The sequence below is a fragment of the Haliaeetus albicilla genome, chromosome 13 (assembly GCF_947461875.1).
Source record: "Haliaeetus albicilla chromosome 13, bHalAlb1.1, whole genome shotgun sequence".
Classification (NCBI taxonomy): Eukaryota; Metazoa; Chordata; class Aves; order Accipitriformes; family Accipitridae; genus Haliaeetus; species Haliaeetus albicilla.
The window spans coordinates 31,867,177-31,888,178 of NC_091495.1; the positions used below are offsets into that span (position 1 = coordinate 31,867,177).

Genomic DNA, 21,002 nt, shown 5'->3' on the forward strand with positions numbered 1-21,002 from the left:
AATAGCCCCAACAATTGTCTAATCTGTCGTTTACTCCTCGGGGCTTTCAGTGATAAAATCCCATTTACTCGTTCGGGGTCTAACTTCTTAGTCCCCTTGCTTATCCAGTGTCCTAAATATTTTACCTCCTCTTCCACAAACTGTAGTTTTGACCGTGATACCTTGAGGCCTTGAAGGCTCAAGAAATTTAACAACCGTATGCTTTCTTTTCTGACTGTCTCTTGATTCTCTCCTGCCAACAATAAGTCATCCACATACTGTACTAGCACGACCCCATCTTGCAACCGGTATTCCCGTAGAATCCGTTCTAGGGCTTGTCCAAATAAGTTTGGGGATTCCGTAAACCCTTGGGGAAGTACAGTCCACCTTAACTGCTGTCTCCTATGAGTGTCTGGGTCTTCCCACTCAAAGGCAAAATAATCTCTACATTCCTCCTTTAGAGGGCATGACCAGAATGCATCCTTAAGATTTATTACACTATACCATTGGTTCTTGGGCCCCAATTGACTCAACAGGGTGTGTGGGTTTGCCACCACCAGGAACCGGCTGACAGTCCATTTATTGATTTCTCTTAGGTCATGCACCAACCAATAGCTACCATCGGATTTTTTTACTGGTAAAATCGGGGTATTAAAAGGGGACATGCAGGGTTCGAGTACCCCCTTTCCCAATAGTCTCTCGATCTCAGGTTTTAGTCCCCTCCTCCCTTCATTAGATAAGGGATATTGTTTAATTCTCACTGGAATCTCAGGGTTCTTAATAACCACCTCAAACGGTTCAATATCCAGTTTTCCAACCGTTTCGGGAGTATACCACACTTCGGGGTTAATTTGCTTCTCATCCACCTCTGTAAGGGCACAAAGCCTGATTTTTAACTCTTCCTTTTCCACGTCCACCCGAATCCCCATTTCTACGATTAAATCCCTACCTAATAGGTTATATTCTGCTTCAGGTACTAACAACAGCGTTCCGATTCCGTATCTGCAACTTGATTCCACCGCCACATCTTTTATAACGGGGACCCTAAAAGGTTCCCCTTTTGCTCCAATTACATTAACTTTATCCCCAGATATTTTACATCCCGGAGGTAATGATTGTACAGTAGACCTTTTGGCTCCGGTATCTACAAGAAAGGTCACCTCCTGGCGCTGAGGACCCACTTTTAAAGTTATCAAGGGCTCTTTCTTACCAGGGGTCCTCAGCACATAGAGCCCCTGACCCCGCTAATCCTCCCGGAACGCTTTTTCATCCTGAATCCTTTTTCTACATTCTCTCTTCATGTGTCCTTTTTTCCCGCAATAGAAACATTCTACGGTTTTATCTCCTCTCCTCTCGATTCTTTTCTTATCTCCCCCACCAGGCTTACCGGGTCTCCTTATCACACCCTTCTGTCCTTCTCTTACCGCTGCAACCAGCAGCCTAGTCTGCCGCTTTTCAGTTTCCTCTTCCCGCCTCACATACACCTTCTGAGCTTCTCTAAGTAATTCATCCAACCCCCGCTCCTGCCAGTCCTCAATTTTCTCTAACTTCTTCCTAATATCTCCCCACGATTTGGCCACGAACTGAGTTTTCAGCAACGCTTGTCCCACAGGAGTGGCAGGATCTACCCCAGAATATAACTGGAAGCTTCTCCTTAACCTTTCAAGCCATTCTGTCGGGGTCTCATCTTTTTTCTGCTGTTCACTAAAGGCTTTATTAATATTCTGTCCTCGGGGAACAGATTCCCGTATCCCCTGAATTATACTTGTTCTCAAGTCTGACATATTATTTCTGTGAGCCGGATCCTGATTATTCCAGTTTGGCCGATTTAAGGGCCATTTTTGATCCGCCGCCGGGCCAGCCTGATGTTGCTGGTCCCACACTCTCATCCCAGCCCCTCTAATCATGTCCCTTTCTTCTACGGTAAATAATATGCCCAGGATAGACTGTAATTCATCCCATGTGTACAAATTCGGTCCCAAGAATTGATCCAGCCTCTCGGCTACCCCCAGGGGATCATCTAACAAACTCCCCATTTCCTTCTTAAATTCCCTTACATCCCCTGTATTAAGGGGAACTGCCACATACCCCGTTCCCAGTCCCCCCTGTCCATCCCCACCAGGCACTAACATTTCCCGAAGAGGAAACAATCTTTCCTCTCCTCGCCTTATTCTATTACATGCAGACCTTCTGGGAGGGGGTGCCGGGGTCGGGGAATCAGGTTCCGAATCTGACCCTTCCTGGGCCTGGGCTATTTCCTGGCCTTGGGGTGGGTCCTGAGGCGGAGGGGCCTGAGGGGCATAGGGAGGGGGCCAAAGGGGGTCCTCATCATCTTTTCGAGGTTTATCTGGTCTGTTTTCCCTTAAGGCAAAGAGGAATGACGGCTCCCAGGATTGAGGAATCCATAAGGCAGCATATTCACTCTCCTCTGGGCTGGCTGGTGGTCTTTTATTGTTTACCCATATATTTAATTGTTGACACACCCAGTCCTCAGAGGACCCGAACACGGGCCAGAGTACATGAGGATTGCTGAGAGGTTTCCCACCCCAAATCTCAATACAATAATTAATCATCTTTTCCTTAGACTTATCCTTTCTCTTTGGTGAACTGTCCCAATATCTTATCATCAGGCCTAGGGGACTATCTGGGGGTATGTCTGGTAACTTATCTTTCTTCCCCGTCCCCATGGGTCGAGAGGGCTTGCTTTTCCTCTGTCCCATCTTCCGAGATGCCCTTATCCACACACACACTCACTTCCCCTCGGTCGTGACTCGCTCCCTCGCGGGCTACGAGAACTGCACTACTGGAGGGTCCGCACTCGCGTGATCTCAGAGAGACCTCTCACACAGTCGCACCTCGGGATAACCACCCCAACCAAACGGCTCACAATTTATATATTCACCCGCTCCTGGGTCTTCGTTTGGTCTTCATGCACAAAATTTAAGGGGTCCTGCAGGTTCCTTTGCTCAGTGATCGTAATTTAAAGGGGTTCGCGGGTCCAGGGTGTGGTGACGACACCTCCTCAAGACGGGGCTATCCGGGGATAGGGCGCCTCCCCGCTTGCGAGGGTCCGCACCGAAGAACCTGGATCCGAGTCACAGCACCAAGTTTGTTATAGACGCTCGTGACAAACTGGGGGAGCCAATTTGTATTAAATAAAAAGATTGAATTTATTAGCAAGCGATAAGAGAGCAAAACAGCGCTGGGCGGCCGGGGAGTCCGCGCTCTACCAACGGCTCGCAACTTTATGTTATAGTTACATCTCTTATATACAGTTCATGCACCCCTTTCTTGTAAGTCTCCACCTTGTCCTGCTTCTTCCTTCTTCACTCGTGCAGGTTTGTTACTAGGCAGATTCGGTCGATCTTCTCAAGGATGAGTGTCTTTTGATGTAGAATGTCTTTTGATGTGGAGAAGTACAGTCTTGGCAGAATTAATCCCCTTATCTGGTAAATTGTAGCTGTTGTCTTTTCTCTCCTTATCTAGTAAGTTATAGCTGTTGTTCTTTTCCCTCCTTAGCTAGTAAGTTATAGCCGTTGCCCTTTTCCCGTGACCTTTACGCACCATTTAAGCAGGCCTTGTTATTTACACAAGGCATCTGCTAAATCTCAATATGTCTCTTCCCCCTTCCCGATTGGTATGTAAGCCTTATTGTCTTCTTTTAATTTAACACGAATTACACAATGTCAGGGAACAATTTGGTTCCCTGTCGATTACAGTCCCCCGTTTTTCCTCTTTTTTTTTTTGGTACCAGTATTAATTCGTGTTTCCAACCTAATAAGAGTCTTTTAATTGGAGTATACTCGTGGTTTTAGATAAGTGAAGAATGTCCCTACCCCCACGTGAGATTTCATGAACAAAGTTAACCCGTTCATTACAACAGCCACTTTCTCCCTATATTTTAGCTTAAAGAATAAAATTGTTAGAATCCTGTGGTGAAAATACTGTGTCAATCAGTGAGTACTGTCTGATTATTTGAACTACCTAGCATGTGCTCTTTGTCTAATAGCATGTAAATCCTTTGTCTAGTAAATAGAGCCTTTTGTAGAACCATGACACAATTAGATGTGAATGAAACAGCAGCAGCATGGGCCAGTTAAGTTTCTGATTGGTTTCTGGAACTCCAGGTAAGGTAAGCTTGTATTTATATTCAGTAATGTTTACCTTCTTCCTGCCACATTTCCTTCTCCCAAGCCACCACCCTAAAAGCCATTGACTCAGTCTTCGAAGAGGCTGCCCTTGCTCTAAAGCACCTTTAAAACTGGGGCTCTTCCCTGCTCTCTTCTGTATAGAAAATAAACGTGACTTGGAAATGCTTCCCCTCTGTCAAGATGGAATGAGAAAAAGTGCTGAGAGCAAGGCAAGAGAAAAGGGTGGCACACGTACAGCTCCCCAGAGAGAACAGCCACCGTACCGGGGAGCAAAATAAATGGGATTGCCGTGGTGGTACTCCTGCCAACGTGTTAAATATTGGGGCAGACAAATTTTTCAGTTAAAAATGTTAATTGGCGCTTTAACTGCCGCTGACCTGTATGGTTGACTCCCAAATTTGTAATGGAGAAGTATACAAAAACCAATCTATAAAGCTGACTTGTTTCATTCTGACGTTCTAGCCTTGACAAGGTGAGTCTGAGTGGGCCCTTTTCCACAGTCGTCCCTTTCTTCAGCGTGGGGGATTTTTTTATTATTTTTTTTTTTTACTTTATCCTTCCTTTGCTCGGCGTGAGGAGGGGACAGGCACTATGGGCTCCTACCCAAAACCCGTGTCGTACCGGCTTTGCCCGTTCCATGTTTTAGAAACAGCGGAGGATTGTCTGATCCCTAACGCCGGCTGGAATGGGGGAAGTAGGTGGCCGCAGCAGTAAAACGGAGGCGAGCCCTCGCCAGCAGGCTGCTGACAGGTGCCGCCGCCGGGGACGGAGGAAGGTAAAGCCGGGCGGCGGGAACCGGGCGGCGCGGGGTGCGGGGCCGTGCCCGCCCCTCGGGTTTCCCTCACGGCCAGGGCCGCCTTCCCGCCCTCCGCTCTGAGGGGGTGGGGGCGGGGGGTGCCGAGCGGCGGGAGGCGCGAGGGCGGTGGCGGCCGTTGGCCGCGGCCGCCCCGCCCCGCCCGTCAGCGCCGGCCGCGCCATGTGCCGCCGCCGCCGGGCGCCGAGCCGGGCTGCCAGCAGCAGCCTGCCGCCCGCCCCGCCCGCCCGCCGCCGCCGCACGGTGAGTGACCCGGCGGCGCCGGGCGAGACCCCGTCGCTGCGCGGGAGGCGGGAGAAGGTGCCGGGTGGGGCGAGGCGGGATGAAGGGCGGTCGAACCGGCGGCGGGGGGCGGCCCTGGCCTGGCGGGCGGGCGCTGCCGGGCGGGGGGGGGTTTCTCCGTCGCTGCGGCGGCTCCGGCGTCCTGCGAAACCCGCGGCCGCCTCCGCCCGCCCGGGGCGCGACCCGCGCTCCGCCGCCGGCTCCGCGCGGCCGCCCGGTTGGTCCCGTCGGCTGTCGGCAAACGAGGCCGCCGGCGGCCGCGCCCGGAGGAGTTACCGCGTATCGGCAAAAGTCAGGTTCGGGCTTCGGGGTTTGCCGCTGCTGCCTTCGGCGGGGGGCAGGGGGGCGGGGGGGGATCGTCCTTCTCTGGACAAGCGGCGGTCGGGGGTCTCTGCCCAGCGCCCTTGCGCCCCGTCCTCCAGCCGGCCGCTGCCGGGGCGCAAGAAAGCGGCCGCTTTTCCTGCTGACTGGCTCGCACTGACGGAGGAATAAATCTCACTGCCCGGCTGCTGCTGGCGGTAATTATTAACGTGCGGTGCTGTAAACTGCTGCACAGCAAAACGATTAAGGTAGCGCGGCGAGACAGAAAACTCGGAATAACAACTTGAAAAACGTTTCTGTCCCGCGGGTAGTGAAGTAGCCAAGCATCTCGGAGGCGTTTTCTCTCCTTTATGTGGTACAATTCAGTTCACGTACGTTTTAAACAGGATTTAAGTGGAATAATCGTCAAACTTCCCCATCTATTTCTTTAAAAGGTCACAGCTATCTTTTAAAGTTTGCCAAAGAGGTAAAATAGTAGGTAGGTCTCATCTTTCTGTCTTAGACTTTCTGTATCTCTGATGGTTTGCTGGACTGTACGTGCCCATAACTTGTATGCCGATGATAAATATATTGCATAAAAAGATTGTCCTTGTGAAATGTCACATTGGTTTAGCCATTGTTGCCTTAGATTTTTAAATGTTGAGAAGCGAGGTGATATTTTTGGATAAAAGATTTGGGCATGGTGGCAAGAATTTTTGGAACTTCACGGGTGGACTGGGTATAGTACGTATGTTAGATGAAAACTGAGCTGTTGAAGTTTGGCTGTTTTGCAGTTACATGATCAGCACTTATTTTTGAAGTCACCATATTTATGGAATGAAAACTATATTCTGTCCTTATCGTGAACAATAGTCTTGCCTTTAATCATTTCTGCTCGTACTACTACTCTTCTCCTTAGTGGATGGAGTATTAAATTGTAGTAATTCTCTATTATTTCTTTGTGCAGCCATGGGATAGAGAAAGCAAAGGGATTCCTTAGCCTCCCTGTCTGTTTACAGAGCTACATCAGGTGTGGTAAATCTTGGGAGTAAGAACTGAGATAGCAGGGGCAGTCGTTCCTATCCCCTTCATGCCCTGCAGATGAAAGGGAAATTACCTATGTCACATGGAACAGTGATGCTAGCTCAGATAGCTAGTGCTCTTAGTGCAGGGGTATTTCTTAAGTTTCTCTTACCTTAGCAACTGTAGAACTTTCCCCCCCAATTCCTTTGATGTGCCAGTTTGGCATCAAACAGCTGTGAGGCTGTAAATTTTGCTGTTTATATTCCTGGTGTGTTTGCAAGTGAGTAATGTAATGTGGGGATCTTTCTGCAATTTAGAATGTTAGAATTTGATTTGCAGGTCATTATTCAGGGATGATTCCCGCCAATGTCACTGGGGTTTGGTTGTGTGATTGGGTTAAATTTCTATTGCGCTGCATGGTCCAAGAAGTACAGAGCTTGGTGCAAAGTGTTCTTCAGAGTCATGAACCTGAGGTTCTCTAGCCTAGTAATTTCAGTTCTGTCACTTTGGACTGCTGAAAGAAAATAGAAGGCAACGATTGGGTTTAGGGCTTTTTAGATTGAGTTCTACAGGTCACTCTTTTGGTATGGTATTTTAAGGTTGTACTTGGAAGCGGAGGGGGGGAAATTGCAGTGCAGCTTTTCATCTCTGTTGCTTGTAGAAATCCATACTGAAGAGCTTGAAAATTATGTTTTGCTTCTATGTTACTCAAATTTTCAGACGACTTCTGCATTTTACTAACATTTACAAAGTTTGGTAAACATAGGTTGCGTTTCTTACCCCTATGCAAGGTCAAGCTGTACCTGCAAATATTTATGCAACTTCCTGGGTTATCATAAGATAAGTTGGCCTTTGAAGTGCCATTCTAAAAACAAATAAAGAAAAGTCGCTCTTCACGAGCATTTTTATAAGCCCTGGAGATTAAGATCTTTGGCACAAATGAGTTAACTGCACCCAGAAAATGGAAAAAGTTCACGTGAGGTAAAAAATACCCAAAACCCCAGAAAATTCAGCTGGCTGGGAGGCTGTCGCTGCACAGCTTTCAGGAGCAATGCTTTAGGAAGCGGCTGGCTAGCATGGTGTGCCAGTCAGCAGAAACTACTTGGCTGAAAAAGGCCGTGTAGCTGCTGTCACTATTCTTTGTTAACACGATCAGTGTTCCCCTTAAAGAAAGGAGTCAATAGAGTCTAGATTAATGAGTGCACTGCATAAGAATACAGTGGATCAATGAGCTCATACATAATCTGAGTCCGCTGGCATGCATCAGTAACATGTGGATTGCATGGAATCTGATCGCTAACATAGTTACTGTAACTACAGAGATTACCAGGACCTGTGTACATATGTATTGATCTAACTTAATACAGAGCTGCTGAAAAAACAACCAGGAGTGAACATTAGCGACCCAGCAGAGTAATTTCTGGTTCAAGGCTCTTCAGGTAATTTAAAAGATGGGGACAAGTTATTCCTTTTGAGCTTCAAAAGCAGCGTGGCCAGCAGGTCGAGGGATGGGATTCTGCCCCACTACTCCGCTCTGGTGAGACCCCACCTGCAGTACTGCGTTCAGCTCTGGGGTCCTCAGCACAGGAAAGACATGGACCTGTTGGAGCGAGTCCAGAGGAGGGCCACAAAGATGATCAGAGGGATGGAGCACCTCCCCTATGAGGACAGGCTGAGAGAGTTGGAGTTGTTCAGCCTGGAGAAGAGAAGGCTCCAGGGAGACCATATAGCAGCCTTCCAGTACCTAAAAGGGGGCTACAAGAAAGATGGGGACAAACTTTTTAGCAGGGCCTGTTGCGATAGGACGAGGAGTAATGATTTTAAACTAAAAGAGGGTAGATTTAGACTAGATAGAAGGAAGAAATTTTGTACGATAAGGGTGGTGAAACACTGGCACAGGTTGCCCAGAGAGGTGGTAGATCCCCCATCCCTGGAAACTTTCAATGTCAGGCTGGAGGGGGCTCCGAGAAACCTGATGCAGTTGAAGATGTCCCTGCTTGTTGCAGGGGTGGTGGAACTAGATAACCTTTAAAGGTCCCTTCCAACAGAACCCATTCTGTGGTGCTGTGATCCCATAGGCTGTCCCCCAGATACAATGCAAAGCTAATTGTGCCTTCCCGGGAGTCTAAAGGCCTCGAGAATACTTGACTGTTTAAAAGGAGCTGTCTTAGGAGAGAGGGTTAGAGCCATTTGTCAGGCTGCAGCGTCAAAGGAAACACCTCGACGAGAGGGTGTTTGAGGGAGGAGGCTTCCTCACATTCCAGGGGATGATCATTCAGGGAGACGATGTGTAATAGACTCTCTTGTTATTAAAATTTCTTTTCTCTATGGAGCTTTATTTCTAAGGAACAGTATTATTTCATTAAAGAATATTAAGCTTAAGATTATTAAAGAATATCACAGGTCCTAAGGAGAGCAGAACCAGTTCTCAGCCAAAGCTTTATCTGCAAAGAGGACCAGTTCATTGCAGCCTGGTTTGAAAGTGAGTACAATTCTCATTGTCAACATCACTTCACATGTAATAGGGCCTTAACTGATGTGCAAATACAGTATGTATTTGCAGACATTGAGAGAAGGCAGAGGTATATGTAGCTTCGTAAGTGAAATGTGAAACAGGAGAAATCCATCTTATAAAGTTTTGGAACCAGAACTGTCTGTATGAAAAAAAGAGATTAGATACTTAAATGGATGCTAAGAACTTCCAGAAATAGGGTAGTTAAATATTTAAGTGTGTGTAAAGGCCAGGGTAGAAGCAGGATTTGGAACAGAACAAATGTTTGTGCTTCAGAGTATAAACAAACGTCTTACTTGGGATAAGTGGAATTTTCTCCAGTGGCTAAAACACCTAGCGCCAGACTTTTTAAAATTTCTTTTTATGAAGCCTCTTATTCTAATTGTTTTCTGATACCATGAAATAGTTTGCCAGAGAAGATACATATTTTCTTTTTTAAAATTTTCCCCATTTGCTGTTTCGGAACATAGGTAAAGGCATATTATGTTTGTGGCGTGTTTTGGAAATATGGTTTGGATTTTTTTAAAGCATTTTTGTGCCTAATACCCTTTTCAAAATTCCGTTATGGTCTTAACTCAATCTCTTATTCGGTAGATACTTAAAAACTAGCTGGAAGTACTAGAAACAGTGTTCTCGCCAGCTTCAATGTAGCCAGTGAATGTTCAAATTGTCTAGTTCTAATGTTTATAACTTCTATGGTTTGAGTGAATGAATTGCCAGAAAAGCTTGGGAGATCTGGAATTCTCTGGACTGTTCAGGGAGTTTCAGTTTCTTACTTCAGTTTTAAATTAGATGTATTATTCAAAATTAGATTTCTAATTTGCCTCTGGGCTTGGGCTGTGGCAAATGTAGAAATGGCTCTGTGACTTCATTTAGCTTTGACTTATTTGGCTCTGTGGTCATTAGTAGTCTAGCTGTGGAGATGATAACAAAATTTAAATGATTCATACTTGTGGGGCTATCATTTTGTAAACAGAGATAAATGTGTTTACTCTTATCTTTGTAGATAGGTCAAGACTTAAAAGCTAGGGGGTTGAGACAAACAGGAAGTTCAGAGATGAGCTGTAACTCAGAACCTCCTGCTCTTGTGCCTGTCTTGTATCCTTTCCGCTTGTCCACTGCAAGTCAAAACACATCTGAATATTGTTTGGAGACTGTTGGTCGGTTGTGGGCTTTTGTACGTTGTGTGGCATTTTATGCAAAGCCAGTTCCTCCGCATGTATTTAATCCTGTGAGGAATATGAGTTAAAAGATTGTGAACAAAGACCAAGACCAAAAAAAAAAAAAAAACCTACTGCGTTCTGACATGATTTTAGTTGTCAGAGTGCATGCAAGGGGGAAAATTGTGTTCTATTCAAATGACACACACGTGTACAGAAAACCTGTTCTTTGTCTTGGCATATATTAAAACTCTTGTTTTATTTGGCACAATGAATATATTTTAAGGTAGCATGTCCCCTGCCTAGACTTATACAAGTGCTGAAAAAGATTGGTTTGCTTCTTCAAATTAGCGTTGAACATGTTTCACCGTCATATTTGTATTCCACCATCCCATTTTACAGCACAAGTTACTAATTTTAGAAAGGAGAAGAAACAGCTATCTTTGCCTTGTCTTTGAACATCTGTGTTTTGCGAAAACAAAGCAGTTAAGAAGTACTCCTCCATTCTTTTTGTGCTCTGGATTGTATACTTCTGTTGACTCCAACATGCTTAAGACATTTGGACATACAATTCGTTTTTTTTACAAGAGCATTTCTTGTTTCTGTCTTAATTTCCTGTTTGCATCTTATACCCCAGTGACTGGATCAGGTAAACTGTTGAGGTTCAAGAAGGGAAATTTGTGTAGTTCTAGGTGTTCACTTCTTGTCCAGAAATAAGCTGGCAGTATTCATTTTGAAAGACCTGAGCCTAAAACTCTTTTGGCAGCAATACAAAATGCCTCCTTTTGTGTGTTTTCTTCTTTGTCCCATCTGTGTCTCACACCCTCTGTCCTTTGCATTGCCTGACTTTGTATTGGTTTCTAACACTCGGTGCTAGACTAATCTTGCTTCAGGTGGCGCTTGTGGCATGCCATATATACAGGATCATAGGCGAGTGTTTTGGCTGATTGAAACCTCAGCACCTAGTCTTACTAGGTAGTATAACTAGTCCAGGACCTGTCTAGGTCATCTGTATCCTATCTTATCTTTCTTTCCATGGAGGCTTAGCCCAACTTCCAATGACTTCAAAATAGTAACCATTACTTGTACTGGACCAGCACTGTATAATGGTGTCAGCACGAGGTCTCCTGACATGCAGACCACCTAGGGAGTGTATGTTCTAAGTTTATTCAAGGTTCAAATGTAGTCATCTTGACTAATCTGGTAACAATGCTGAGGACTGCATGAAAACAAGTTGATTTACCCTCAAGCCGTCAGGGATTAGCAATGCAAGAAAACCAAACACTGACGTACCTTGCTTAGATGTCCCTTCCCAAGAGCTGCAGATCTCTTAAAAAATAATGCATTCCTATACCGTATAGTATACTGTACTGGTTTTTAGTCATCTTTAGACTTCACTGGGGATGTGTAAGCAAAAAGTTGGAAACCACTGCATGATTTCTTCCTAATCTGTTACTTAATTTCTAAACTCCTGAAATCTATAGTCAGAATTTTGACTCATTCTCTATCATAAAAATTTCTTTCTTTCTGATGCTTGGTGAGAGCAGTGTGGCATTCATTTCCATCGCGCATATTTCTGAATTTGTTTTCATGTTACTAGGTGTAACTGGGGTATGGAGCCAAACTGTGTAATGGCTGCAAGGCCTGTTTGTGAACAGCTGCTCTGCGTTGGCAATCTGAACCAGGGCAACCATTTCTACACTGAAATAATGGCCATGTACTCTGCATTTGTGTGTTGTTTGCAGAATTCAGATTGAATACTGGCAGTGGAGGACGCAAATATGTAATGCAATAAGGTGCTATTGAACAAGAGAACAGAAATAAATGGTGTCTGGTTTGCATTTGTGACCTACAGCCTCTCAGTGTTAATGTGGTGGGTAAGGGTTGGTTATATTTTAGATAACTGTCCTCTCACTGGTTGCTGCATTTGTGTTTTTAAATTGTCATTTTAAAATTTGTCTCAACTTTGTCTCTTCTAGGAAAAACAAAATGAAGGAACTAGTGTCAAACAGTACAACCAATATATCTCAAGCCAGGAAAGCTGTGGAGCAGTTAAAAATGGAAGCATACATGGATAGGATGAAGGTAAACTTAGACTTATTGTTGATATTTTGAATTCACTCACTAGTGTGTGGTACAGGTTCCTTTTAATATTGCAGAAAGACTCAATCAGCTGAAATAAAAAAAAAAAATCTGTGTTAAGCTATGAAACAATATTCAGTACTGTGAATTAGTTACTATGAATAGTAATGAATAGTATCAGATCATAAACTCACTATTTAGAAAGATTGTATTTATAATTCAGAAATATTAGTGCAGTTCACATGAGTAGTCAATATTGCTTTTATGAAAACAGAAATTTCAGTTGCTCCCTTTTGTTGCAGTTTTTAGCAATGTCTTGTAAGACCATTGAATTTGGAAAATCGTAGTTTCTATCTTGTATAGTATCTTGACAAATTCATCACGTAATAGAGGCCTGTTCACAGGGACAGGTATTTCTATTTCCTTCAGTAAGGGAAGGTCTGCCTTTTCAGTGTTCAATGGGGTTAGTCCCCTGAATCACGTCATATTGCAGTAGCACAAACAACAGCACTGACAAGAAGGAATGGGTGTGCATGAGTGGCAGAGGAAAGGGTTGGGAAAATATGGCCCTGTTTATTGGAATTTGAAATTGTTGATACTTAGTAGATTGTCTTGTACTTGCTTTTATATAATCAGTGGTAACTTTCACATACCACATCATTAGCTCAGTTATGCAAATAGCTTCATTAGTTAGATGTATAAAGCTTTTAATTACATATGTAAGAAAGACATAAGCTATTTTTACAGTTAGTTTAATTAAAAAGAACACAGTTATTAGCAAGTGTGCCAGACCTAAAAAACAGATAGCTTGAAAGTGCAATTATTTCACCTTGGAAAACAGCTTGGGACCAAAAAGGCACTGAAGAAAATCTGATGCATTTCAGTATTGTGAGGGTTCCTGTGCTAACATAAACCAAATACGATTTGCAAAATGTTTATGTCTTGATTTCTAGAATTTCTTTGAATAAGTATATGAGGGATTGTGAGAAAAGGTTGGTTGGCTTTGTATTCCCTCAAGACCTGCTTTGCCGTTTAATCTTCAAACAGTTAAGTGTGTGTTTCAGTATAGCCAAAATTTACCAAGAGACTTTCCAGTGGTTTCAACAGGAGATTTTGAGTTCTCGGATCATAACTGTAAAGTCAGAGAAAATAACTTATTTCCTTTTTTCTGGTGTTTTGCATCTGCTTAAACTAGTTAGACATTTAACAAAAGATCACTGCTTTCCAAATAATTTAATTAAACACTGTTTTGCAAGTAGCTATAGCAGTTATTCCCATAATAGACCAGACCACATTGTTAACATTAAAAAGGTGCCTCTGTTATTGACTAGGGAAATCAGAAGTTCCAGCTCATTTTTCTACTACAGAGGCACTTTGTTTTCCATGCACAGTAGCTGCTGTAACCAGCCAGAGTTGGGTCTGCTCAATTAAAATTTTGTAGTTAGCAGTATGTTAGTTGCCCATTCCCTGCCGTGTTCTGGATTGTTCAACTGATTTAAAAATCAAGTCCTATAACCAGTCAGAGCAGCAACCAATGCAGTGTTTTGAGGTTCCACAAAGACAGCTTGCTGTTGAGGTGTGAAAGAAACAGGACAGCTTAAAAGGGGAGGATGAAGTTATTGGTGTATTGATTGGTAGCTGGAAGGAGTATTACCGTGGTGGGTTTTTGTAAACCATAAGAATCCCAGAAGGATTGGAAATGGAACCTGCCTTGCTTCCCCGCAGAAGGAACAGCTAGAATTATAATGGAGAAGCAAGTAGAAAGCAGGAGGCATAGATTCCAAGCCAGGAAACAGCAAATGAAATCAGATGAACAGTGGCCTCATGACTGGTGGAATAATGTGTCTTCCAAAGACGCTAGCAGTAAAGTTGAGAAAGCAAAGGTAATATTGGTGCTTTATCACAGTTGTCCCCAGAATAAAGCACTATTTAATCTTCTCTTTGCAGGCAGAAAAGCAAGGAGTGCTCTGACATTTAAGAATCTTGGTGTATCAGTTATTATTCCATTTTCTTTTTTCTTAAGAAAGTAGAAAATATTCCTAACTGGTTCTGAATAGTGTTGGGACATAAGCAGTGGGATTGTCAATAAATGTGTGTGAATCTCTTTGTTTTAGATGTAAAGGATAAGCAGAGTGGGTGTCGTAGCAAGGATGGTAATTAGTCACAATCCATGACAAGGCAGATGACATAGTAATTGCAGCATTTTGCCCTGTCATTGAAGCTTATAATTATTAGTGCAGCTAACGGGATTATGTTCTAACTTTGGCTGTTTTTATCACCTCTGTTATTCTGAAATGTAATGGTAAAATTCCACAGTCGTCCTGAAGACTAATTCTTTAAAGCATCAGGGTTGAGTGTTTTGTTGTTTTTTTCCCTTTTGGTAATTTGACAACCTGATGTATTTTTCACTACACAAAATAAAAATAATTGTATAAAATGTGAGATTGGCATGATACCTATATACTCCATTCCCTCTATCTATGCACTTTAAAAGATTTAAAAAAATGAAACGTTAACTTTCTGTTAGAATTCATCAATCAAACTGGAGTCTGATTTTTTTTTCTTTAGCCACTTTTGCAATATGTATAAATTACTTTGAATCTGCAGACCAAGCTGTACTGCAATAGGAGAGCTGAAATGATAAATGTTAGCTTCATTTGAATATTCAAATTACACACTTTTATTTTAATTCTTGATAAAAGCTATTCTGAAACTGTCCAGCAGCATTTCACTACAAATAAACCTAGAGGTGAGTAAAAGCTGTGATCGAGTGGCCTTCATTTAACTCCCTCCATGACACAAATAGAATGATCAGCATGTTATTTTGTATAGTAACAAACCACAGTATTGGCCCTTAGGCAGCCTCTGCATGCTGACATATGCTAAAGCAGCCATCTCTGTTGTAGCCTTAATGCGATGCTCAATGCAGAGGTCTTCCGCCACAGTTATTCAGAATAATAACACCGAGCAGGAAACTCGCTGGAGGCAACGTTGTATTTTGCTCTTTTTTTGGCAACAGTTCTGATTTTGCCAACACTGCTCACAGCCACAGGAGCCAATATTTTCGTTGTTCCTGGAATGCAATCAGCTAAGCTAACTCCTCTTAGTGAGTGGTCGTTATTCCACTGTGCAAGCCTGAGCTACTCCACTTTTAGTGAAGAAATGGCCATAATTCACTTTTATAACTACTGTAACCCCAATGGAAGGATTTCTCCTCCCCAAACCTTTTTTTTTTTTTTTTAAAGGATGAAAATACATGGTCTAGTACATGTTTAGTTTGTGACAATGTGCTGAAATGTGGTCATGTTCCTCAGTTCCTTGTTGCAGGTTTGTTTTCTACTAAATCATACTATGGTTTGTCTAAAAGCAAAGTAATTTGTGATTTAAACACTATGACATTGAAGAAAGTGCTTGCTCTGCTTTGTGGCATTCCTACCAGCATCAGAGGACAAGTTAGATACAAAAATGAATGTTGTGCTTTTGCTAGTGAAAATCCTGTTTATTGTTATATGATGCCAAAGCACAGTAATATCTAGAGAAACAGTTAGAAAATGATACTACCAGGTTTATCCCTCCTAAGAATGCTGACTGAAATTGTACTTCTTTTCCATTGAATGAAAAGCAATATACTTGGGCTGATGTTGCTTATCCATACATGGAACAAACAAGATAGTTATGGGAAGGTTGGACTGTTGAAATCCAGTGTTGGTTCTCTGCTCCTGTAGGGTTAGCCTACTTCAAAAAATTGTTGGTTTCATGAATAAAATAACTTGCTAGCTTAATAATTGAAGATGAAATCTGCTGGGCATCTTTAATAAACCCTGTCTCTGGGACCTAGAGAATTAGACTAGCTCTCCATTAGGTTTTATGGCAGTAACATTTATTATGACGTAGCACTAAAAATGGCATCGAGCTTTTTGTGGGCACCTGTGGCTCTGAGTTTGACTTGCTCTGTTTGCATGCAAGAGTTCACGACCAGCTAATAAATTAATCGGAGCATAGAACTGCCTTAATTTGAGACACGCAGCTGAGCTTGAAGGACAATAGAAAAGTGAAAATGTGTATGTTAAATAATAATGAATGTACTGGTGATTGTCGTTACTTGAAAATACTTCTCCAAAATGCTGTGGTGGTACGTTCCTCCTAACATTACTGGAAACATGCTAACCTCCTCTTCAGTGGATGCATTCTATGCTAGTTTATACTTTTCTGAGGTACACATAGGTCATTAGCAAAGAAAAGTATGTTTTCTGTCTTTTGATCTTTTTGGGGCCTGATAGGAATTTCGTAAGTCAGTCTACATTGTGCCTTTCTTTGGAGAATCTGCTTTTATAAAATTTACAAGTAAATTTAAATGAAAACTGGGGATATGATAGGATTCCTAAGTTTTCTGTTTGTTCATTACTGTTCTACCTCTCTATTCTAGACAGTGCCCTTGCACCCTAAGCCTCGTTCTTTTGTCATTGCTTAGCAAGTAGCTGATTGAAGTATGTCTGAAAATAGTTACAATCCCTTCTTTGTACTTTGAAGTCCATCATTTTCCACACATTTTTGTTTGACCTGCTTCTCTTTTGAGAAGCAGTGGTCCTTCTGAATCTCTCTGCTGATTTGCTCAGTTTAGTGCTCAGTCTTCTGCTTTGTGTTGGCCCAGCAATCTGTTGTTCACATGTCTGCCCACCCTTTTGTCTTACAGGCCAATTCAAAGGCAAACTAATTTTAAGTGACCTAAACACCCTTCCTTCCTCTGCTAGGAGGATAGTCTATAATGGGATGCGAACCATAGGTACTTTATGGGCTTAAGCATTCTGCAAAGGCATGTTTTAGTGGATATTTTAAAACAAAAAAAGTTATTTTCTTCCAGAAGTTAATTTAAATTTCTTGCAAATCCTGATTCAACACCCATTGACTTCATAGGTCTAATGTGAAGCCTACTACAGGCTGGACTCATGCCAAAGCAAGCAGGGTGTGGGGAAGCTAAAGCTAACAGTGATGACACACCTGCTAGAAAAATACCAGAAATCCAGTTTGGTTTTCCTCTTCACTATAGTTGTGCAAACATGCTGACCTCTGTGTTTGACTTGGGAGAAGCTGTCATGGTGCTCAGAGAAAAGACTTTTTTGTAAAGACTTCCCATCTCATTTTCTCAACTATCATAATATTGAAAACACAATATCATAATATTGAAAACAAAGCAAAGAGATACAGATAGTTGTAAATATCTTGCTAACTGAGCAGAACAAAAATATTTCTTACATACATTCTAAGAAAATAAATGAGTCGCGGTGGCCTAATGTCACCAATACTCTTAGGGCACAAAGACGCAAAGGTTACAAGGTTTCAGCTACAGCTGAAATGTTTTAATATTTCTTTTTTCATTTCATGCAAAATATCTTGTATGCCAAAATGCTGTTACATTTCTGCAGGACTTTTCAGTAAGCATAAACCAACATTCTGAATTTGGAGACTTTAGAATTGTTCATTTTAGAAGTATAAAAATATTAAGATACTGTTCAAGTTTTAACTAATGTTATGAATAAAGTACTACTTACCATAACTTACTAAGCAGAAAATAGCAGTCTGACTTCATTGAAAAGAGCAATATTTCAGTTAAATGAGAGCTATGACACATGATGATCAAATTTTTCTCCTGATTTATCATTTCATTTTAATCCCATGGTCATGTACCTAAAGAACTTTTTGTGTGTATGTTTGTTTGTTTGTTTTGCATCCAGAGGAGCAAAGGGTAGAGAGAGTGTTTGTGGAAAACCTTACAACCAATGACTGGGAATAAGAGCTGAAGCAGGCGGCCTCTACAGAAACACACGCTTCAAGGAGAATCCCTATTGCTTATGGGCCATTAGCATATACATGTTTTAATGAGTATATGCTCCTGACCTTCCTTCTGATGGAGTGGAACAGCTGAACATGAATCTTATAAATTGATACCATCTCGTGTCACTATGTTAAATAAAATATATGTAAGGTTTACTAGGCCTAGTGAGAACAAATTGAGAGTTGTGGTTTCTAGTAATTTAAGGGATAAACCAATCTACTCCTATTCTATGATAGCCTCCATTATCATATGTTATATGAAGAATAATTATGCAATGCTGATTGGTTCAGAATTAAGTGTTACAGTAGTTCTCTCTTCTCTTCTATTAGGTATCCAAGGCTGCAGCAGATTTATTGGCATATTGTGATGCTCATATTGCAGAAGATCCCCTTATTATTCCAGTGCCTGCATCTGAAAATCCCTTTAGGGAGAAGAAACTCTTTTGTACTATCCTTTGAGTCAGTTTTCAATTAAAAATGTCTTCTGATAAAATTTGGTATCAGTGTTGCATGCTTTTAGTTTTAGCATTTTTTCTTCAGATCTCAATACTTAGCCTATAACTACAATATTTTTAGAAGGTAGTGCATTTTCTGGTAAAAAATAAAAATCCTAAAAAATTCAAGGTAATCCTTATCTTTCAGACTAATGTATAAGTTTAATTTCAGTTCTTCATGAAGATTCTTTTGGTCTTAATGGAAGCATCGAGTACAGTATCAAATTGTAGATATCTTTGCCAGTCATAGATTTTTCTGAGACCTAAATGAGTCATACCAGTTCTGAAGCTATTTTTAACATTCTTATTTTCTTTGGAAGGTGAATTTAATTCATTTGCCTTTACAAATTTATATCTAAAAAGAGTAGTGTGACCTTTCCTCAAGTAGCACTGTGTAGGAAGAAATGCCAGTGATTTATGATGTTTGGAACGATCAGTCTTATACCGTAAGTGGTGTTTATAAATATGTTTTGTGAAGACTGTAATAAACTTGACTACGAAAACAATCGTTGTAAAGCAACATTGTAACTACAGGCAAAATGAAGATGTATAGTTACACACCAGGACTGCATCAATAAAACTGTGTAGAGAAATGTGGCTGCTTGTATCTTGTTTTGAATAATGATTTAAATTATTTTAGAAAGTAAACTGAACTGTAATATATCAGCTATTCCCAAGGGTCATTGTGGAGGGTGTAAATTCTGCCCTGATCTATACAGGGAGGGGGATTACATTTTCTAAGCAGCTCTCTACAGGCTTTTGCCCACGAGAGCAAGATTTTATGGGGATGGGGAGTAATGGTAAATGAATGTTGTTCAATGCAGCAAGACCACTGTGCCATCAACAGCTGCTAAGTTTGTATATTTTGAAGCTGCAGATTAGTCATAAGTTACCAGCAAGTAATTTGTGGAGGTTCTGGGAGGTTTTTTGTTTTGACTTTGTTTAAAGTGCAGTGAGAGGAAAAGATTGAGGTGTGGAATATGACTGATCTGTCATCTTCATGAAGTAAAATTAAGCTCAATCAAGGCATCTGATGGAAACAACTGTTACATTGTTGACTTTGTGGGTGTTTTTTTTTAATTCTTCTTCAAAAAAAAGCAAAAGCTCCTCTCTAGTCTGACACATTAGGAGAGTTCCCTCACTACAGTACTTCATAGGTACAGTGTGTCAATATAGTGGAAATATCACTCCTTGGAAATGCCTGTGAAGTCAGCTCCCAACGTAGGTTTCGTTGGAGGCAGTTTTGTTGGAGAACTTCACTAGTCTGTCTGAGTCAAGGCTCTGAACAGCTATTCATGATGAGGCATGCTTCCTCCACACAAACTTGTATTCCATGAGCATCTTAAATACCTGCAAGGCAAAGACTAGCTGAGGAACTGAGGGCCTTGGGATATTCTTAAATGCTGAATTTAGATGCTAAAAAAGGGCTGTTTGGTGAATGAAGCCATTTGCATTTAACCCAAAGTGCACATACCTGCTTGAGCTTATTTTTAGCAGCTTCCATTAATGTTTGTTTTACTGGTTTGTGCAGTGGAAATACAAGATGTCTGCATCATACCGGTCTTGTTTTCTTTGCCAATCAACATGGATATTGTGCCGCACCCAACTGCATTCAGCTACCGGTCTAGTCACACGAGGCAGGTGGCTTTGGACTGTGGTTCTGCTGCCGACCAGCTCATTCACCATACGGAACCTCCATGTTAATTCACTTCTTGTAATATTATTGTAAAAAACTGTGATATTCTTTCTAACCAATAGGCTTTTGGGATGCTTTCATTTAAAGGTTTGGCTTTTAATTTGGCAGCTGAAGACATCGGTAGTCTAGTAGGCACAGAGCTGCTTCACAGTACCTATTCTGAAAAACATTCAAATGTCTTGAACAGGTCTTGTCTTGGCCAGGTTTGTCCTTGGTTGCTATTTCAAACTTTTCAGCTTAAGATTCCCATTCCTAACTTCTAACAAGAATATTTCTTAATGCAGGGTGTGTTCGGCTTTATTTTGGTGGTAGAGAAGTAGGCTTTAGCTAACTGAGTAGCTATTTCATTGACAGTGAAATAAAAATGGCTTTCTGAAAATATTTGTTAAAAAGGAGCAACAAAATGCTTAATAAGGTTCTTTAGGGAATCCTTCCTACACTGTACATGATTTGGTAACTGCTCTGATCACCATGGCAACATTTTCGTTTGTCCTTCCGCATGTATGGTTTTAACTGGAACAGCAAGGGAGGGAAATATAGGGCATACAGCTTTATTCTCAAAGGCTTTGTAAGAACTTGCATTTGTGGCTCATCATTAACATTCCCATCTAAAATAACAAAATTGCTACAGCTTATTACAGTATTGCAAACAGCTTGCTTTCTGTTTCCAATTAACA

At 41.8% G+C, this 21,002-nt stretch overlaps 1 protein-coding gene across 4 annotated transcripts; it reads left to right on the plus strand.

The window, feature by feature from the left end:
* Window positions 1-5,390: 5,390 nt before the first annotated feature.
* On the plus strand, window positions 5,391-19,226 carry GNG4 (G protein subunit gamma 4). 4 transcript variants are annotated; one of them, XM_069800704.1, is made up of 3 exons: window positions 5,391-5,522; window positions 12,201-12,306; window positions 18,466-19,226. In XM_069800704.1, exons 2-3 carry the CDS (start codon window positions 12,211-12,213, stop codon window positions 18,592-18,594), a joined length of 225 nt encoding a protein of 74 aa, XP_069656805.1. In that variant the 5' UTR covers window positions 5,391-5,522; window positions 12,201-12,210; the 3' UTR covers window positions 18,595-19,226. The 4 variants fall into 4 exon arrangements, with proteins under 4 accessions (XP_069656805.1, XP_069656808.1, XP_069656807.1 ...); XM_069800707.1 differs by having other exon boundaries at window positions 5,432-5,517; XM_069800706.1 differs by lacking the exon at window positions 5,391-5,522 and adding an exon at window positions 5,911-6,025.
* The last annotated feature ends 1,776 nt before the right edge of the window (window positions 19,227-21,002 follow it).